The sequence below is a fragment of the Podarcis pityusensis genome (assembly GCF_964106645.2).
Source record: "Podarcis pityusensis genome assembly, chromosome: 1".
In the NCBI taxonomy this organism is placed as follows: Eukaryota; Metazoa; Chordata; class Lepidosauria; order Squamata; family Lacertidae; genus Podarcis; species Podarcis pityusensis.
The window spans coordinates 29900921-29920127 of NC_138028.1; the positions used below are offsets into that span (position 1 = coordinate 29900921).

The 19207-nt window shown below is 45.5% G+C and overlaps 1 protein-coding gene and 1 long non-coding RNA gene across 7 annotated transcripts in view; one reads left to right on the forward strand and one right to left on the reverse strand.

The window, feature by feature from the left end:
- Positions 1-705: 705 nt before the first annotated feature.
- The window catches only part of TMEM63C (transmembrane protein 63C), a 65421-nt gene continuing 46919 nt past the window's right edge, over positions 706-19207 (reverse strand). For 3 of the 5 annotated variants that reach the window (XM_080977886.1, XM_080977885.1, XM_080977888.1), the window contains 14 exons: positions 18787-18867; positions 17162-17282; positions 15156-15289; positions 14447-14569; positions 12066-12219; positions 11369-11475; positions 10454-10540; positions 8869-8934; positions 8495-8657; positions 6832-6937; positions 5317-5484; positions 4855-4970; positions 3346-3420; positions 706-3124 (listed from right to left, as the gene is read on the reverse strand). In XM_080977886.1, the coding sequence (XP_080834012.1) occupies positions 2912-3124; positions 3346-3420; positions 4855-4970; positions 5317-5484; positions 6832-6937; positions 8495-8657; positions 8869-8934; positions 10454-10540; positions 11369-11475; positions 12066-12219; positions 14447-14569; positions 15156-15289; positions 17162-17282; positions 18787-18867 (1714 nt within the window). In that variant the 3' untranslated portion in view covers positions 706-2911. The remainder of the gene's footprint in view (positions 3125-3345; positions 3421-4854; positions 4971-5316; positions 5485-6831; positions 6938-8494; positions 8658-8868; positions 8935-10453; positions 10541-11368; positions 11476-12065; positions 12220-14446; positions 14570-15155; positions 15290-17161; positions 17283-18786; positions 18868-19207) is intronic. The other 2 variants (XM_080977887.1, XM_080977889.1) reach the window with 1 other exon arrangement.
- LOC308462608 lies at positions 15298-18841 on the forward strand. 2 transcript variants are annotated; one of them, XR_013979230.1, is made up of 3 exons: positions 15298-16558; positions 16721-16890; positions 18734-18841. It is a non-coding gene; the product is annotated as an uncharacterized lncRNA (long non-coding RNA). The 2 variants fall into 2 exon arrangements; XR_013979231.1 differs by having other exon boundaries at positions 15298-16387; positions 16713-16890.

The following is a 19207-nucleotide window of genomic DNA, read 5'->3' on the forward strand; positions in this document are numbered from 1 at the left end:
CCAGAACAGCAAGAGGGATTGCTGCTTTCACTGCGCAGCGATCCCTCTTGCTGTTCTGGCTTCTGAGATTCAGAATATTTTTTTTCTTGTTTTCCTCCTCCAAAAACTAGGTGCGTCTTGTGGTCTGGTGCGTCTTATAGAGCGAAAAATACAGTAGACTGTTGCACTGGTGGTGGTGTAAGCGTTTGCTTTTAGTTCACCCAGAGAGGAAAGGTTAGAGTGACCAATTTTTAATTAACTAGTCCTAAGGTAGCCAGATGCAAAAGCAGAGCCCCACAACCATTAATATCTGGACACAAGAGGGATTTCAGCAGGTCTAAGTTGCTGCACAACTCTTATAGGTGCCACTGTCCTTCCTCATTTGCATTAGGCTACTCTATCTAGTTTGCCTTTCTTACATACATGTGAGTAACTAAGCAAGAAACAAGTGGGCAGCTCACCCTAGAGACACAGATGTAGCCAAGCCTTTGTGCTGCCTCTGATGCTGGGCTTTTGCTTCATGGGGGCAGGAATGGAGACTTACTCTATGAAGTCCCTATGCAGCCTCTATATATTAGCAGGAATGCCGTGTTATAGGCATTTTTATCTGTGGCAAGGTGTATGAATGATCTTCAGCTAAGAAAGGGAAATTCTGGGAAGCAGATTTACCTGGGCATAATTCCTACTGCTTTTAATGGGATTTACTTCCTGGATAGTAATTGCAGGTAAGCTTCTAATATACATCTTTTTATTTAGCTATAATCGCAAGGTGCTTTTTCTGTTTCTCAAACAGCAGTAGGCAACCTAGATCTGCCCTGTTCAAAACAGGCCTTGAAGATGGAAACAGGGCTTCTTCTACCTTCTCTCCCCACACCTACTGTGCCTTTTGACAGTTGCATGGACAGTAGAAATCTAAGAGGCAAACCTCTTATAACAGCGACAGAGTAGCTTGGGAACAACTTTCCCAATTACAGCACCAGCATGCTAGGAAAGTTTCACCTGCTTAAGAGTTGTGAGACAGGCAGTAATTCAGCGCACAGGAGTCATGCTAGAAAAAAGGCATGGCAATTCTGATTTGTACGCAGATCACCTAATACTTCTCCTTCCTGCTTGCTCTCTTGCGGCTTTTACTTAGCTCCTAAGTAAAAAACTTTGGACAGCCTCATCCCAGGTTCTGAGCACAGCAGCCCACGAGAGAAATCTCACCCCATTGATCCCAGGGACTTTGCAGAATCATAGATTAAGAGTCTCATGTTCTACTGACATGAATGATGGTGAAGCACTGATCAAATGGGCTAGTATATAATGCAGTTGAGCCAGAGAAAGTCCTATACAACAGTGGAAGTTTCGAAGTAAAATGGAGTCATTCCCATGCACAAGTCTATCCTGGCAGGCACACCTATCATTTGGAGACAAGGGGGCTGGCCTGTGATATCATGCAGCCTGTGCACTGGCAGCTTAGAACATGCTGGTGTACAAATGGGTTATTGTCACAGAAGGGTTGAGATGTCACCACTGCCTGCCTGCCATCCCACCCAGCTCTCAAGCCAGTGCCAAATTAGCTGTGATCGTGGCATAACCATATGTTTAAACTTGGATCTGTAACGAAGATGCTGAAAGTCAAGCAGGTGTGGAGATCCAATTTATGGAGCAAAAGGGGCATATGAGTGATGTGTACCAAACCCGTAACCCTCCCCAGGGCTCAACCCCCTGCAGAAAGTTATCTAGCCCCCTAATCAGGGCACTAGCTGTTTGTTTAGCTCCTCTCCCACACATGCTCTCCTTTTGCCTTAAAAGTTTGACTCTACCCCTGGTTTCTAGGGGTTTGCATCAGATCTGGTTTTATACACACAGCTCTGCTGCTGTCCTGTCTGGTTTGGGCTCAGCTTCTACACAATTTCATTCATCACCCCCACCCCACCCCTCCGCCTTCAAGTTTGCTTTCAAACAAGGAACCAGGCAGTTTCCAACACGGTTGGAAAAAAAGTAAGCAAAAATCCGAACATGGCAATTATTCTGGGCGTAAAGCACACAACCAGTCAAACCTAGAAAAACAGAGACAAGTCAGGCCTGTCACTTAGGCCACACTGAGAAAGAAAGTCTTTTTTCGGAGGCAGTGAATTTGGGCAAAAGCAACAACTGCAGCAGCAACAAATGGGCATATAAAAAATGAAGCAGCTAAAGCACCTGTCTTTTGCAAATGCCCCTCTTGCATTCAGGAAACAATTGGGACTTTGCTTCTGCAACAAATGCATCACACTGGGCTGTGCAGTCAACTTGAATGTGTCTTGGGAGTCACCATTCTGCTCTCTACTCCACACACCTGCACCCAAATGTTTTATAGAAAGGTTTGTAGCTACTGGGCGCATGATGCTATTTAAATCCAAACAGTCTCTTGCTCCTGCTGGCCTGAGCAGAGAAGGCTGCCCCCACGAGAGAAACATCTTCCTCTACCAAAAAAAGAATATAAATGAAAAGCAAAAATAGTGGAAGGCGAGGGAGACCAACTGGGGCAACGGAGAGAAGGGAAGATTTGTCAGAAGACACGAAAAGAGTCAAGCAATGGCAGTCTGTAGCCCTGGAGCAGAAGGATGAGAGGCAACATATGGAACATGCTGCTGCTAAACAGCTGGGAGTAAAAAACTGAAGTAACACTGCCTACGCAGAACCTCCCTGTTCGTTCCATCTCTGCTGGAGAGTTGAGCTGCCATCCCAACACTGTGGCCAAGAGAACTGCAGCACTGAAGGCCCATTGTGCATCAGCCTGAGTGGTTCTGGCCTAAGTAGCAAAACCAGACCTTTGCTCAAAACTGGAGCAGGACTGATAAGGCAACTCAGAGCAATCTAGGCCTTGGGACAGAATGCTTCCCTCCGGCACTCTTAATACTCAAAATGTTTCTCTGGTCTGTCTCGTCACTCTGAGAGCAGGTGGTCAATGATAGCGGGTTTGGTCATCCAGCACCGGCCCGGTTCTGTATTCGCCCTCCGTGCTCTCCAGCTCTGTTTCAAAGCTCTGCAGGCCTCCCTCCTCCATGTTCTCGGCTTGCTCCAGGTGGCTGCCCATGGTGCCGTAAGACTGGTGAGCTGGGGAGGCTGCTGGCGTTAGGCTTAGTTCTGGCTCCTGAAGCACTGTAGCCACAAACATCTACAACACATAGAGCAAGGAAGTTACAATTCTGAGGTCCTTTGCTTTGCATCTTGCTGAAAGGACAAATTTATCCTTAACTCTTCCCTTTTGTGAAAGGACAGTGACTGCAGAAACGCTGGCACGTGGACCTTGCCAGTCTGCACGAGAGAACTGGGACATTGCAAGCAAGTGTGCAAGGCCAGGAAGGGAGGCATACAGGAAATGGAAGATATACTTACATTTGAATTGGGGGTTGAAGAAATGCTGCTCCTTTCTGTATCATTGAAGGCACCTTCAGATTGCTCAGACATCTGCTTGCAGGTGGAGAGGAGAATAAAGTTGGGCGAGGGACAGAAAACAGGGATTGATGCTCGACCCGTAGCTCCCAAAATGGTGATTCTCCCAAAAGCAAGTGTTACAAACCTGGAGCCCTCCATATATTGTTGGACTACATTTCCTATTATCTGGCTGGAACCAATGGGAGGGTCAAAACTTCTCCATCCCTGCTGTAAGTCAATAGATCATGGCTATTTTTGAGGTGGACACCTTGTAAAAACACCCTCGTGTAAGGGGATATACTACTGAAATTAGACTAGGGAGACCCCCGGGTCAAATATCCACTCATTCACGAAGATCATGGGCTAAAACGCCTCACAAAATTATTGTGAGGACAAAATGGACCATAAAGCACACATGCTGCTTGGAGCTCCTTGGAGAAAAAGTGGAATACAAACCTAAAAGGCACAAAATGAGCTGTCACTACGCTCTGAGAATGCACTTCTCTTTGTTTTCAGGCTATTCAAGGGAAATTACTAAGATTGTGGGGAAGTGAAAAATAGTTGAGTGACTCAGTGCCTTTTGAGGTACAAAAATTTAACACTGAAGAATAATGCAACCATAAAGAGGGAGAACGAATGCCCCAAATAACCAGGAAACCATAAAAGGGGTACCCAGTAGTAACAAAGACACACAATGTAAAATATCAGCAAGACTTGCAGCAGCATTTCTTTTTCTGTTTTCTCGCTGATACTTTGAAGTCCTATGCAATTCCTTATTGGAGTCATCAGGATTCAATAAGCACATACATAATTCTTCCAAGCTTAGACAGCTTCACCTACAGTATCCAAACCTGCTTGACAGAACTATATTCTTTTGGTCAGCATTTGAGAGTTGATTCCCCCCTCCCCGGTATTTGTATGTTGTGTTTGTGTTATTTGTCAGAAGGAGTGGGGCAGAGGTCAGTCGAGGTCTACTAGTACATCTCTGCCTGGTTTGTGGTGTATCAGCAAGGGTTTCCTGACTCTTAACAACAGCAACAAAACAACTTTCTCTGACTAAATTTGGCTGCTGAAACCAAGAATGCTAACCAGGACCAGACTTTAGTCTGACAGGACTGTGAGAACAGTTCTGGTACCAAAGATAAACTCCTCCATTCAGAATGTGTTCCGAGGCATCCAATTCTCTATATGTATTTTCTAAAGTAGATCTGACAAGCATTTCACCTTTTTGGTAAAAGGTTTAATGCACGCATCCATCCATTTCAAAGCAAATGTATGTAGTGCAACATTTTAAAAGTGGTTGTGGGTGGAACATGCTAGTCTGAGAAGTGTGTACATGCATCGTAAATAATATTGTGGTAACCATCTCCCCATGCTTGGATTTTCCTCATGTAGCTCAGGTGACAAGTGGTCATGAGCAAATGTAAGAAACAGCACACAGTAAACTGGGCACATTCTTGCCTTTCTTACCTGGTAACTGGAGGGCTTCCTTGGATGCAGCTTCTTCAGACAAAGGCCAAAGAAGGAAGAAAGGATGCAGGAGACAAGGACCACGCAGGTGAAAATGGTGATGGGTCTGATGGAGCCTACAGTGTTGACAGACCAGGAAATGACATTAGGTGCCACTGCTTTCTCTGCCTACAATTTAAAGTAGTCTGCAACTCCTGAGACCCAAACCCGCTTTTGTAAGGAGCAAGGCCTGTCACATCTGGATGAGGGCTCTCTAAATCACCAGTGGTGAATCTGTGGCCCTTTAGATGTTATTGGACTCACCAGCCCCAGCCAACACAACATTCAAAGCAACTTCCTGGGGGTAAATGGATGCGCTCAGTCTGGATACTACTTAACCTTTCCTAAATAAATGTCAACAAGCCCCAGCCTTAGAGGAAGAAGGTTCAGCTCAGGGTATGCTTGATGGCAGCCCTTGCCTACCTAGTCGGATGACGGAGAAGAAGAGCAGCCAGAACATGCAGAGGATGGGAGCTACCACCACCTGGCTCACAGCTGCCGTGTGGATGCGCTGGTTCAGTTTGGTGGGGATGTAGACATAGTAAATGTTGTAGCGGTCAACCATGTGCTTCAGCAGCATATACAGCAAACCTGCAGGCACCGATATGGGAGCAAAAGGACAAGGAATGGTCAAAGGAGATGCCGGTAGGCAAGAAGATAAGGGGCTTGGTCAGGAGAGATTTTGCAGCAGACGATTCAGTGGGAGAGGCCACAGCTTAGCTAGTAGTGGGACACATGCTCTGCATGCAGGAGGCCCCAGATTCAATCCCTGGCTTCTTCTGTTAAAAAAGGATTCCAGGTAGCTGGGCTGGGAAAGACCTCTGCCTGTGACCGCTTAGAGTTGCTGGCAGCCAGGAGTACTGGGCAGAATGGAATACAAATCCTGTATACCGGGCAAAGTACAAGCCCATAGTCATTTTCTGTCCAGAAAGTGTACTTTGGGAATGGGGTATTATAATTCAATGTGAAAGAGCGAAAACCCAAATAAATGTAGCTTAATATGCATTATTTACACATTATTACATTATTTACACAGAGCCTCCAGCTGCTGTTGGACTACAACTCCCATCATCCTTAGCTAGCAGGACCAGTGGTCAGGGATGATGGGAATTGTGGTCCAAAAACAACTGGAGACCCAAGTTTGGGAAACCCTGAGCTAGAGATTTGCTTTTTATTAAAACCAAACCAAACCAAACCAAACCAAACCAAACCAAACCAAACCAAACCAAACCAAACCAAACCCAGAACACTAATAATTCAGGGACCTGAAATATCTTTGTGTGTGTGTTGGTAGAGGAACAAAAGCTGCCTTATAACTGAGTCAGAGCAGCAGCATCTACACTAATTGGCTCAGTATTGCCTCTACCAATTGATTGCAACTCTACAAAGTCTCAGAATGAGTTTCCCAGAGACTGAATGTGGGATTCTGTGCATGCAAAGCTCATGTTCTACCACTAAGGTACAGTCCTTCCCCTTGCATTAAGGCTACAGCCTTGAGCACAAATGCATGAAAACATCTAAGACAGGCATAGGCATTATGGTGCCCTTCAGATGCTGTTGGATTACTCCCATCATCCCCGACTGGGGAAGATGAGAGTTGGAGTCCAACATCATTTGAAGGGCACCATATTGGCTACTCCTGATCTAAAGTTTTTAAATGTAGAAAGTATGGCAGCCCAGTGTTTGCCTAATGGATTGGAGTGCAGCCATATGGATTTTGGTAAGGCTGCTTTTAGCTGTGAAACACAACTGCATGGTAGCAGAACCCCACGTTTTGCCCCAAATCCTATTAGGCAAACTTCAGCAGCTGCCCTGCCCAGCAGCCCATCTTTATTCCCCATATCCTTCCCCATGCATCCTGAAATCTGACTAGGATATTGATTTTCTCAAGTGACTAAACAAGGACAGGAACTTTAGGGGGCTGACAGAGATACTTACCAAAGGGGACAATAATGGGGCAGGTGATGCTATAGGTCATGACAACAGCAAATATACAGCAGGTCCAGGCATACTCCAGTCCAAACTGGAACTCATAAGCTTGGTTCTAAGGAAAACACAGTAGCACATTTATCTTGTTGTCTTTTACTTCATCATAAGGAGAGCTAAAAGAACACTTATTGGCTGGGTTAGCACACTTAAAAGCCTTGAGCCAATATGATTTGTTTCCCTTAGCTATGGTTAAGCATTACATCTCTGTACCTAAACCATGGTTAAGTATTGGCCACAAACCAGGATGCAAAATCATGGTTCAAATAGGTTGCAAACCACTGCATTGGCCTGCACCGAGCAAACTGTGGTTGAGGCAGCTTCTGCCTCCCTGTCTCCTGAGCTTCTCTTGCCTGCAAAACAACAATCAGGTTTTGCTAACATCTCCGTAGATATGCCCTTTACAAGCTACATCATGGTTTCAATGTTTCTTTGGGATGTTAAGCAGTGTTTAGGCAACAGTGCTAACCATGGTCAATGTGTTAAGCATTGTCTGCTCTGGGCCAATCGTAAGCCCTCTTCGGGTGTCTAATACTCATGTGATTGAAATTATGTTACGGGCCTCTGTGTTGCATCTCCGCTGCCCAGCCACACCACCCTCCACTCACAAGAGGAGGAAGTCTAAAGTGGGGAGATTCCCTACATTATTTAGCATCATACACAACCAGGATCGTATAGGCAGGGTTGTGCACACAGGGAGCCTAGACATGTGTAGATCCTACTTCAAACCTTCTCCCTCCCCCAAAGTGTGGAAGGCAGTGGGGGCCAGCAGATGGTGACACAGTAAAAGAGGTGGGTCCCCTTCGGATGATAAGTATCATGACCGTGAACTCCCAAATACAGCTTGACTTTCATGAGATTCCTGCTCCATAAGAACCTGGGCCACTAGAACCCTTCCCCCAAGATTGCTGTCCTTGTTTTCCAATATTATATCTGCAACAACAATGCACAGGCAAGTGCCCTTCTGCGAAAAGAGAAAGCTAAGCTTCTCAAGAAGTGAAATTTTGTTCTCACTCACACACTGCATAGTATGCAGCTGAAACACATAGAATATATATACAGTGGTGCCCCGCAAGACGAATGCCTCGCAAGACGAAAAACTCGCTAGACGAAAGAGTTTTCCGTTTTTTGAGTTGTTCCGCAAGACGAATTTCCCTATGGGCTTGCTTTGCAAGACGAAACGTCTTGTGAGTTTGTTTCCTTTTTCTTAAAGCCGCTAAGCCATTAATAGCCGCTAAGCCGCTAATAGCCGTGCTTCGCAAGACGAAAAAACCGCAAGACGAAGAGACTCGCGGAACGGATTAATTTCGTCTTGCGAGGCACCACTGTATAATCCTAACTTATAACACTCCAGGACTGAAGCTTGCCCTAAGTTGATGTTTCTCATAAACCTTTGGAGAAGCTGAACCTCAAGCCTGGCCATTTGTGAGTTTTCTGGTTGGGGGTGGGTGGCATTTCCACACCCTTACAGGACAGAGTTGCTTCAGAACAAAACATAACAAGAGGGAATCCCAGAGAGTCACAAAACACAGAAGTGCCAAGAGGACAGCCTTCTGGCCCTAAGACAGGATGGCATGTGGCTGAGTGTGAGTGAGAAAGTAACGAAACCGCAAACCCGCTTGATGTGGAGCCGCTCCGGTTCAGACTTGGCAAAGCAGAGCCGCGTGGCATAGACAATGAGTCCAGGGATGCGCAGCAACTCCATGGCTGTCCCAATCAGGCTGGAGGTGACAACATAGTTGACAAAGAAAGCACCGTTGTCGGGCAGGAAAACACACCTAGGTGGGAAGAAACCAGGGGTGGAGGAGTGAGAGGAGAGAGATGCTCTAAACAGACCGGGAGAAAGTGGCACCTCCAGAAACCTTTGCTGAGAACCAAGGCCACACATGCTCGTGACGTACCTCATAAACACAAACCAGGGCACCCATCCTGCCATCAGAACTGGTGAGCCCTCTTTGTCTCTCACACACAGGTCTGAGCAATACTCACTGAAACTTGATCTCTGCCTGATCCACAAAGTGGGTGTCAAAGAGCCAGCGGAAGAAGAGATCCAAACTGGGGAAGGAGAACAGAGAGCAAGAATGGAACAGTGGCTTATTCTTTTGCAAGGAAACTTATGCAGGACCCCCAGGCCACTAGTCTAGCCCACTGAAGGTTGGGGCTATGCCAGCAGGACCACCATGCCGGCTTCACCAGTGTGTCTCTGCATTCCCAACTTCAGCGGCACTTTGCCCTAGCCTGTACATGGAAGCTATAGCGATGCTAGTGCTGGAAGGGAGGGGAGGCTCTGCTCCACCACCACAGCCGCTGCTGGTGTAGCCTTTAGGATTTTTGTTGTGTAGCCCCAAGGCCCCTGTGATTTGCCCCTCTCCGGACCTTCATACACACTGCCCTCTTATACAGATAAAGAGTGAAGTCGTGAAATACCACCTACTACTTTGTCTCTACTTTCTCATGCTCCAGCTGGTACGCAGGCTAAGACCCTACCTGCCCGCGGACTGTCTCACCAGAGTGGTGCATGCTCTAGTTATCTCTCGCTTGTACTACTGCAACGCGCTCTACGTGGGGCTACCTTTGAAGGTGACCCGGAAACTGCAATTAATCCAGAAAGCGGCAGCTAGACTGGTGACTGGAAGTGGCCGCCGGGACCACATAACACCGGTTCTGAGAGATCTGCATTGGCTCCCAGTACATTTCTGAGCACTATTCGAAGTGTTGTTGCTGACCTTTAAAGCCCTAAACGGCCTCGGTCCAGTATATCTGAAGGAGCGTCTCCACCCCATCGTTCAGCCCGGACGCTGAGATCCAGCGCCAAGGGGCTTCTGGCGGTTCCCTCATTGCGAGAAGTAAGGTTACAGGGAACCAGACAGAGGGCCTTCTTGGTAGTGGCGCCCACCCTGTGGAACACCCTCCCTTCAGATGTGAAGGAAATAAGTAGCTATCCTATCTTTAAAAGACATCTGAAGGCAGCCCTGTTCAGGGAAGTTTTTAATATTTAACGCTGTATTGTTTTTAATACTTGATTGGGAGCCGCCCAGAGTGGCTGGGGAAACTCAGCCAGATGGGCGCGGTATAAATAATAAATTATTATTATATTATTATCATGCAAATCAAAATGCCCGAGAAAGCATTTATTTTGCTTTAGAAAGGAAGAACGGAGTGCCAAGTCAAGTCTCAATCCTAAATAAATTTACCTCTAAGATGAGCTTAATTTTCTCTTTTGAAAGGAGTGGATTCAATTTACCTTCCTTTTATATGACAGTAAGCTTAATATCAGCAAATCATTTTAAAAACAAGGTTTTATGTGGTAATTTGAGCTACCACATGGAAAACACACTTGTGCAAATCTCCCTCAAATCTCAAGTGCTGCTGATTCACTTCTGGCTTTAAATCTTGCCAACTACTTATTCAGAACTGCTGGTCTCCCTATCAGAGGGGGGCTGAACTGCAGTGTGTTCTGTGAGACAGGAAGCATGCATTCAATCTGCAAACAAAAGGCCTCCAAGAGGCTTCACAAAAGGCCTGAACAAAGGAAGAATGATTTGTGTTTTAACATCTGCAAGTTGCTTTGTACCTGGTCAATCCAAGTGAGGGCAAGATGATAACCATAAACACCAGGAAAAAATAACACTTGTGCATTGTGATCTGATTCTCATTTGACCTAAAAGGGAAAAACAACAACAACACATATTTATCCCACCATATTTATCCCACGGGGAGAGACAATCAGCAACGTAACAGGAGCTAGGTTTGAATTTTGTAGTAAAACTCCCGAAATGATACTACTAAAGCAACCTGATAAAAACATCCTCAGATTCCACAATAAATATCACAGAATGTCACTGAAACCCACTTTGAGGTTTTGATGAGGACTTTGCATTTTTCTTTTTTTGGTTTTTGTTTAGATTAGTTTGTTTTTTCTTGTATTGTATTATGAAAAGCGTTAATAAAATCTGATTTAAATAAAGCAGCATACAGTGTGTGTGGCATAATGGTTATAGTGTTGGAATAGGACCTTGGAGGCCAGGGTTTGAATCCCCTCTTAGCCATGAGGCTCACTGAATTATCTGGGGCCAGTCACCGTCTCTCAGCCTAACCTACCTCACAGGGTTTTTGTGATGAAATAGGGAGGAGGAGGAGAAACATGTACATCACCTTGAGATAAAGGCAGTGTATCGATGTAATAAATAACAACAACAATAATGAGAGTTACAAACCCTTTTACTCCAATATGAATAAATAAAATAAAGCATGGGGTTCTTTTAGGGTTTACCAGGTTTTTTCTTTTAACTTAGGAAACCATGCTATTAAAACAACCAGATAAAAGGATTCCCAGATTCAGCAATGAGTTTTACTGTTACTGTCACAGCCAGGTAGATCCCCAGAGAAACTCTGAAAATGTGTAATGCAACAAAATCTAACCCCTGGGGTTTGTTTCCAGCATAAAACCATTATAAAAGTTGCGGGTGTAAGTAAGGATATGAGTTACCTCGTCCAGTGCGATTCGAAGAAAGCAGAGTAGTACACGATGAAAGGCAGGAACACTGAGAAAGCCCAGAGGAGCAGCGTGGGGAAGAACTGGGTGACAATAGGATTCTGGGAAATGAGATAGACAGGAGGAATAATATTACTTAATACTTTTACTAAGAGTCCACCAGCTTCTCTGCCTGCCGCACCCTGGGAACAGGACTAAAAGCATACAACTTCTCCTTGATAGTGCATAGCCTAGGTTCCCTCTCACTGCTGCTAATTTGGTCACTGACTGTAAGTGCGGCTTGGGTAAAAACAACGCCACATCAAAGGCAAAAAAGGATGAATGGCTGTTCTGTGCTGGGAGATTTCTGCCACAGCTCCTTCTCTAAACCAGAGGATCACCCGTGTCATTCTTCCTTCGGTGCAACAACCTATTCAGTATCGGGATGCATTTGAAGATCAAAGATGAAGATGGCAAGTACCATAGCACAGAGCACACAGCAGTCTGGCTCCCCTGGGCAGAGCAGTGCTAAAGGCTCCACTATCAGGACATTAGGCAGAGATTTCATTCCCTGTCCAATGCTTTCACAGGTATATGCTTCTCTTTTGGGGGTGGATGGGCATGGAATGGGCAAGCCCTGAAAAGCAGGGAGTGGGAATGTTACCCTCCCCATAGCTGGGCTCTAGTACCAATAAGGGATGGCAGTGTGCACCTTGAGGCTCTCCACAGGCCGTGTGACGTTGAACATGTCCATGGTGTTGACAATGATGGCAGGCGTGGTGAGGAAGAAGAGGAGGATGAAGAGGCAGATGTTGAGCACGACAAATCGCACCCACCACGAAGCACCGCTGACGGATAAGTTCTCCCTACAAGAAAGAAAGCATGAGGAGCATGCGGAGTGCAGGGAAGCCAGCCGGCCAAGAGGTGACAGCAGCTGCCATCAACCTGATGCCTTCCAGATGTGTTAAGACTACAACTCCCATCAGCCCCAGCCAGCACGACTGCAGACCGAAAGACATGGAGGGCACCAGGTTAGTGAAGGCGGAGTTAAAAAGTTCCCATCTCATAATAACACTCTTGCCCTCACTTTTGGGGTTTAGGACTTCTGCATAAATCTTAATATCCAACTAGAAATATACTGATTGTGCGCAAAGTGTTTGCAGTTGTTTGCAACATGCTGGCTGCTGAAATTAGTGATGGTTTTAAAAAGGTAACACTGGCTTGAGGATTATTTGCTTTGTGGATGACCAATCAGTGGCACACTGTACCCACAAAAGCATCTACAGATGAATACTCACTTCAGCCAGATAGGTCTGCTAGGTGGCCAAGGAGAAGGGCCATAACTCAAGTGGTGTAGCATCTGCTTTTCATGCAAAAGATCCAAGGTTCAATCTCTGGTGTCTCCAGGTAAGGTTAGGAGAAACTCCCAGTCAGTATAGACAAAACTGAGCTAGATGGACTTAGTATAAGGCAGTTTTCTTTGGTCCTTGCGGAAGCTGCAAAAATCCTGTCAATATCCTCGAGAACAGTTTCCACACCACCTTTGTGTAGTGTATTAATTGCAGTCAGCAGATGGTGCTATTGTTTCACCCAGTTCTTCCACAAGCAACGATACAAAAACAGCTAAGATTCTAAGGTGCAGTAAGAAATCAATTGCGGCCTACGCTTTTGTGGGCTCAAGTCCAGTTCATCAGTTGCGTGCGGTGTAAACCCTAGTTGCAGGTATATCTACACATGGAAGGGTAGTAAGCAGTGAGATCGGAGGGAAATAAAATGCAAAAATTACAGACACTGACCTCACTGCTTACAATTCCCCAATCAACCATGTATATACATGCACATGAGGATTATTCTTCATGCAACTGGTGAACTGGAATGTGGTCTGTAAAAGCTAATGCTGCAATAAATTGGTTAGTCTTTTGGGCACCACAAAACTGTTGTTTTTGTTGCAATGCAGAGTAACATAACTTTCCCTGTGGAAATATATTAAAAAGTCTGCCTTCTGCCACATGAATGTGTCTGAATTCCAACGTTCTCCTCTATGACTGCGTACACATTCAAAGCACATTTCATTGTGAACTGCCCTGAGATCTATGGGTAGAGGGTGGTACAACAACAACAATTTTGTTGCTCAAAGAATTATGGGCATTGTAGTTTGGGAAGGCTTGCTGGGAATTTTAACTCTGAGGAATGAACTGCAGTGCCCTGAGGGGGGAAATGTGCTTTGAAGGTATAGTTGTACTCAGCCAAATCTCCCTGAGGCACTGGCTGTGGGGTAGCTCAGGACTCCATGACTGCCATAACGACCATGGGGCTGTCCCAACATGTCATCGGCCCAACGCATGTGGCAGGCTACACTTTGAACCTTGTTTTCTCAACTGGGTAGGAAGAAGGCGATCCGAAAGTGGGAGATACTGACATCAGTCCCTTGTCATGGTCAGATCAATTCCTGCTGAGATTTAGGCTTTTGGCACCTTTTACCCTCTGCAGAGGTCTGCCCTTGGAGTCTAATGGATCCACCTATAGTTTACCAGAGCATAGATTACAGAAGTTAGGCTATTCTCGTTTTGTATTTTTATGTTGTGAACTGCCCTGTGATCTTCAGATGAAGGGTGATATACAGATGTAATAAATAATAATAAATAATAATTTCCCTAGGGATTCATTTCAGCATGTAATGTTAATTGCCTTGATTACCGTTTTATCAATTTTGCTGAATTTTTATGCAGTGAATTTTTAACAGTGGCTACAAAAAAGCACCAGAATAACCAAACACTCTCTGGACTCACCAGCATATTTCAACATCAGTGCCCAAAGGAACATTTACATCTCTCTCTCTTTTCTGCCTGATGTCACTGCCCAGGCCAGCCTCCCAAAACCTGAAGCTGTGCTGGATGGGGCTGACAGACATTTTCTAAAACATATTGGGGGCACTAGGTTGGAGAAGGCTGGCCTAGGGTTTAAAGTGGTGGATTTGCTAGTCTCGAAACACCCAAAAGTATAACACGGAATCTTAAAATTTCAACATGTTGAACTTGCTCCTTGCCTTGATGCTCCCTTGAAAACCAAGATGGCAGAAGCATGGGAACTTACCAGATGATGTCGTTGGGAGCGGGGGCATAGCTGACCCCCCAGCAATGGGATTTCACCACTGTGGTAACAGAAGACTGTTGTGGATGCTTGCGACACCAGACACGGCTGTAATCCTTCAGAATACTGGGGGAGAGAAGAGGCAACAGCTGGAGGAGGGTGGTCCAATACCACTCCCATACAGAATGTAGCTCCATTTTGGACAAAAGGGCTGTGGCTTCTTGGTAGTGGCGCCCGCCCTGTGGAACACCCTCCCACCAGATGTCAAGGAAATAAACAACTTTCTGACATTTAGAAGACATCTGAAGGCAGCCCTGTTTAGGGAGGTTTTTTAATGTTTGATGTTTTATTGTGTTTTTAATATCCTGTTGGAAGCCACCCAGAGTAGATGGGGAGGCCCGGCCAGATGGGCAGGGTATAAGTAATAAATGATGGTGATGATGATGCAGAAGGTCCCAGGTTCAATCCCTTGCATCTCCAATAGGGCTGGGAGAGATCGCTGCCCCAAACCCTGGAAAACAGCAGCCAGCCAGTCAATACTGAGTCAGATGGGCCAATGTATAAGGGTCAGATGGCCTCTGTATAAGGCAGTTTCCTATATTCCTAATGTTCCCCTTGGAGATAATCCTTTCTGACCTCAAATACAGTGCAAGTTAAGACGTTCAGTGTGAACAAACTCCTAGAGAAATTAGTAGTAGCAGGGAACACTCACGTGGCTGTCATCCTCTCATCCTGAAATGTGACAAAAGCCATGTCGAGGCGCTTTAGCGCAATCCGGCTCCGCTCCGCATTAAATTCATCTGTCAATTTCTCTTCTAGCTCCCCATAGTATTGCTCCGCATCTACCTAGCAGGGAGAAAAGGAAGCATGCTCAGTTATTGGTTCTGCTTTGAAATGCCTGAGAGTAAATGCAGAATGAAGTTATCATCTTCTGTCTTCACGCATTCTCTGAAAGGCTGCTGCTTCCTGAAACGCCAACTACCGCACAATTATTTTTTTTGTGAGACAGCAAGAATGATATATACTGGTTTAATCTAGGCATTTTCCATCACCAATGTAAACTGATTATACTTGCTGTAATGAGGTGGAGTAAAAGTCCAAGGCCAGACTCCGCAATAAAATTGGTACCAAGCAAACATTCATCAGCTGCCAAATTCTAGCCCAGGAGTTGCAACTGGAGTGAATCAGCTGTCACAGGAAGGTGTGTGCATGCAAGTGAGAGAGATTAACTGCGTCATTCCAGCCCTTTCAGGCAGACACTACTTGAAAAAGAACAGCAATAACTATGTCAAGGAGACTATGGTCTCAGTTGGAATAACAGCTGCCAGCTGCCAGACAGTATTCCAGCAAGGCCTCTAGATGGTGCAAGCTGAAGCACGTCTTCCGAGATGACGTAGAACCGTGAAACAGTTTGTAACAGTTTCAGCCCTGCCTTTAGTCCCAGCCTGAAATATTGGGCCCATTTTTAATTTTCACTACCTCATGTGCCTTTCTCTATATCTCTCTCCCTCAGACACACTGTCTATGGATATTCTAATGATCCCCGCTTCTGTCCCAATTTGAAATGCTGGGCCCATTTTTAACCTCATGTATCCATTTCTCTATAAATTATTGTCTTCACTGCGCTTTCTCTTGGTGCTCAAACAATCCCCTTTAGTCCTAATCTGAAACATTGGGCCTTAAAAAAAAATTCCCTCGTGTGTCTGTCTTCATACAATCTTTTCTCTATCTCATATGTTCTGAAAACAGAGGAAGAGAGACACAAAGAAGCCTCCTCACACATTTACAAAATGGGCATGCAGAATGGGGGAAAGAGTGCCACTGGTGTGGCCCATCTCTGACTTGGGCTTAACAAAATTGTGGGTCCCAATTCACCAGGTGAAGACCAGTTGTGTAGCAGACCAATTTCAGCTCTGTCATGAACTGGGTCCAGGGGACAGGCAAGTGCTCAAGAAAAACACACACACTCCCATTTCCAAGTTTTTCTCCCCTGTCACTGGGTGACATTTCCCTGAGGCTGCTTAAGAAAGACCTGTGTGCCCCGAGGGAAGGCAGAAGCTAGGAGACTTGGGCCAGGGAGCACTAACCATCAGCTCCTGACAGAACCATCAAGAGGTCTGAGAGAACTGTTGGAGCAGGCCTTTCCCCCACCACCTTCCCTGGGGCTGCTCAAGAAAGGCCTGTGCAGCCTGAGGGAAGGCAGGAACGAGGGAACACAAGCCAGGGAGCTTGTTTCCATCAGCTCTTGGAGACACCTGTGGGGCCTGAGATGACTAGCATGGTGAATAATCAGTTCCGTTGAATAGCACGGTGACTGGTCAGTTTCGTTGTTACCACCTCCGATGGCAGCCTCATTTCCTGAGTCTCAGATGGAAGTGAGTGTTTAAAATGTGAAGCAATGTGGAATGTGGCTGTGTGGTGTTTTACTGTCAGCTGAGTAATATGAGGTAATGCATGTTCTTTGTACTTCTGTCCATTTACTGTATTTATTTTTCCGAATCTGAACTATAAAATGGAGATTTTCTTGAGTCAAAATGAGAGCACCCCTCAACATTTTTTTTAAAGCACTGTATAAAAGCAATCACTCAATCAAACTTCACATGGAAATTGTCTCTAGCTTAGCTTGGTAGCCAGCAGACTAACAAAGCAACAGGGTAATGGACAATCATAAATGCCCACGGTCAGTTTCATGTGCCGGCCCTGAATTTCACTCTGTACCTCTTCAAAGCCGCAACTACGGCAACAGAATATCCGTGAGCAGGGGTGGATCTTGATCATGATTTTCCCCTCCTTCTGAGCCTTGGTGGTGAAGTAAAGCCTCCCCTTCATTGCCTTGCGCCTGCCAGCCAAAATGAAGCAGAGCGGAAAGTTAACGAGGCTGCCCATTGAATCATTGTGTTCAGAATTGCCGTATCTTTCCGTGTATAACATGCCCCCATGTATAAGACAACCCCTATTTTTTGGGGGGAAATTGCCCAAAGTTGTTGAGCAGGCCAATCACACGGCCAATTGCCTCTGACAATCTCCTGCTGGCTGCTGCCACCAATTGCCCACCCACCCACAGTTATCCATAAGACAACTCACAATTTTGCCCATCATTTCGAAGGATAAAATATCGTCTTATACATGGAAAAATACGGTAAGTGTATTTCCATGCATGCACAACTGCGGTTGCTTTGCTTAAGTTTGAGGCTTTCGGATTCCGTACAGCAGGGGTGGGGGACGTTTTTCATCGCAAGGGCCACATTCCCTTCCAGGCAACCTTCTGAGGGCCACATGACAGTGGTGAGTGGGGACAAAAGTGGGCAGAAAAATAGGTGTAAACGTTGCCTTCGTACAGCATTCTAGTGTCTCCACACCCATACATGCTCCATCCAGACAAGCAAAAGAGGCATGAAATAGTTCAGGGACACTTTCTAGCCAGGCCAGTGAGGAGTGTGGACTGGAGGCAGTTCTCAGGGTCAGATAAAGAGGACTGGAAGGCCGCATTTAACCTCTGGGTCTAAGGTTTCCCACCCCTACAGAATTACATCCTCAGAACCTTAGCTGTGATGGAAATAACGTTGCGGTGCAGCACTTGGCATTTATATATTTATTTAAATATGCAGACAAAATACTTGTTTAAATAGGTTTCAAGGTATCACAGTGTGTGGCCTGGATCCTTTGGCTCTGTGAATGGGAGCCTCCATTCATGGAAGAAGAGCTGCACTCACAGAAGAAACCCCATCACGATCTCAAATCTCCTTTCATTCACAGAGTAAAAAGTTGTGATTTGAGGCACTGTATTTAGAGACATATCTTGAGATGAATTTTTTTTAAATTGCAGATTAAATGTGAGGCCTGAATGGAATTATGGCTAAAACAGTATGTTTAAGTGACACAGACCAGAAATGGGTCTGCCCTTTAACTGTTTCCATTCCAGCTGGTCATTGTAAGTACTATTCAACATTAAGAACTGACATGTGAGTTTGCTCCCCCCCTTTCTTCCCTGTTCCTTTTCCCTCGCGTGCTGTGCCTTTTCGATTGTAAACCTGATGGCAGAGACCATCTTGTTTTTATCAAAGGAACGCCACCCTGGGAGCCTAAGTGCTCTAAGTAAAATAATAAATAAAATGCAGCAAATAATTGCCAAGATGCAAGTTTTTGTCATGTTAAAAGGATCAGACACAAGCTTCTCCCTTGTGTCTTGCAAAGTGCCTGAAGCAATTCTCAAGGCGGGGTGAGAACAATCTTGCTGAAAGGTGCTTGCTACTGCACTGTAAAATTGATATCAGGATATCTGCTTAATAGAATCCAAGGAGTTTAGAAAAATCCAGGCCTTAGCAGAAAAACAACACACCCACCTCTCTGAATCCAACTTCATCAGTGTGCGAACATCAGAACAGAACTGGACACCAGTCACTGTGCAGCTTGGGTAAGCCTCACTGTTGAGAAGATAAAATCAAGATCTTTAAGGAACATGCTCACCTGTGAAAAGGAAGTGATGGAGCTTGATCAGTCCTGCCCATCCCATCCCTGGCCTCACAAGGGAACAGAGACTGGGCTGGTGCCATGAAATACAGAATACGTCTTTAGAAAGCTGTTGTAGCAGTGATTGGCTAAAATTGGGACATTACCTTATGAATGTATTTATTTTATTTTTGTATATTTATATCCCATATTTCACCCATCTTGGGACCCAAGGTGTTGTACAAGTGGTACCCAGGCAGTCTCCCATCCACCTTCAGTGAGTGACTATTACTAGCTAGAGAAGAAAGGGGAAGA